The sequence below is a fragment of the Gavialis gangeticus genome, unplaced genomic scaffold, assembly GCF_001723915.1.
Source record: "Gavialis gangeticus isolate Ggan-Ray unplaced genomic scaffold, GavGan_comp1, whole genome shotgun sequence".
Classification (NCBI taxonomy): Eukaryota; Metazoa; Chordata; order Crocodylia; family Gavialidae; genus Gavialis; species Gavialis gangeticus.
In genome coordinates, this window is record NW_017729009.1 from 15,257,867 (window position 1) to 15,259,543 (window position 1,677).

Consider the following 1,677-nt stretch of genomic DNA (forward strand, 5'->3'; position numbering starts at 1 on the left):
CCGCCTGCCCCGAGCCCAACCCCATCAAGAAGAGCCCGGTGCAGTCCTGGCTGCAGCCCACCCACTCCACCCCGCACAGATCTGGGGGCACACATCTGGGCCCCTCCCCCCGTGCCCTCCCCTTCCACCACAACAGACTTACCAGCTGGACGCAGCTGTATTGGAATCAGATCAGTATTGGCCGATATGCCTCCTTAAACATCGGCTATTGGTATCGGCCCCCAAAATCTCTATCGGTGCACACCTATGATTTTCAAAAGCTAAGATGTTCAGAAAGGCAAAATGAATCTCAACTAATCTTCAAAAGGACAGAATTCAGGAAAAGAAACAGAGAGGGCTGCTGCCTCCAGGCTCTCGACAGGGAGAGTCAGTTCAATTTTATAAAAGTTGGCTCCAGAAAGGCCCCAAAGTTACCAGGTCTCAGTTTTAACCTGTCAATTGGGTGGTGCATGAATAGCCAGAGTTTTACAATTTCCACCAGTAGCTGCAATGCCAGCTCTCATGCTTCGTGCCCTGAAATATCTGGTATTTTTCATGAAGCCCCAGGCCTGCAGAGTCATACAATTATGCAAGAATATCTACTTTTACATGAAAAGTGACAGCAAGCTTCTAACCCTGCTTGTTTCCAAGCTTCCCTTTGCAGCACAAACCCCTAGAAGCTCAAATATTAGAAAACAAGTTAAAAAGCCAGAACTTTACTGCTTTTTGATAGAGTCGTCATTTTCTTGCTGCCTGAAAGGCCTCATATTTAAGTGCCTGGAGTTGGCAATGCTGCCATTTTAGTAATCTCTGTCAGCTGAGTCACTAAATATCGAACCTAAACTCCAGCCCTGACGGATGCTCCACTCCCACCTAAGTCAATGGTCACCAAAGAAGGTTGTTGCCTCATAGTATTTAGGACCCTTCTAATGAAATTGGCCACCATACACCAGAGCTTTTCAGGTACCACTGCAATGATGCTTCTTGCTGGAAGAGAACGTCCTTATCAAGAGAGATACAACAGCACCTGCGCACTCCTGAATCATTTTATAACCTTACCGGTTTCAATTTCTTCTGGTCTCCACCTCTCTTTTCATTCTTTTTAAAGGTTTCGTACATGGTAGGATCAATACACCATAAACATTCTGTCCATTTACCATAGATCACAGAGAGCTTCTTTTTGCTGTTTAGAGAAGAAAGAACACTTATTTTTCTGCAGTTTCTATAAGACTTCCTAACGAAATGTAAATTCGCGTAACCTAATCTAGGTTTTTTGAGGGGCCTTCTCTCATGATTTCTGGTGCAGAATTCTGGGAAAACGTTTATCATAATATAAATGCAAAAGATTAATATTTTAGTTTAGTTAAACATTTCTGGTATTCAGCCCTACAGCTTGGAATGTACCCTCATTAGCCAGCCGTCAGTCCCACCCTTTCTGCTGCCTATGCTGCTTATCCAGTAGTAGGAACTGGAGACTGAACAGGGACTGAAAAAACAATTAAGCAGCAAGAAGGCCTGCTTTTATTGTAGTGGCTGTGTCTGTCAGGTTTGTTCTGCTTTGGAATACTGAAGCAGCTCTTTTGATCAGGATTTGGCAGAAACTAGGTCATAGATAACAAGGATGCTTGTTATTTATGACTATAGTCCTCAACAGAGAATAGTTTTGGTTAAGTTCCTTAAACTGCTTGTGGAAAGAGT

At 43.6% G+C, this 1,677-nt stretch overlaps 1 protein-coding gene across 3 annotated transcripts in view; it reads right to left on the minus strand.

The window, feature by feature from the left end:
• OSBPL2 (oxysterol binding protein like 2) overlaps positions 1–1,677 on the minus strand; it is a 68,467-nt gene that overhangs the window by 11,499 nt on the left and 55,291 nt on the right. For all 3 annotated transcript variants that reach the window (XM_019510151.1, XM_019510152.1, XM_019510150.1), the window contains one exon: positions 1,039–1,162. In XM_019510151.1, coding sequence (XP_019365696.1) covers positions 1,039–1,162 — 124 coding nt within the window. The remainder of the gene's footprint in view (positions 1–1,038; positions 1,163–1,677) is intronic.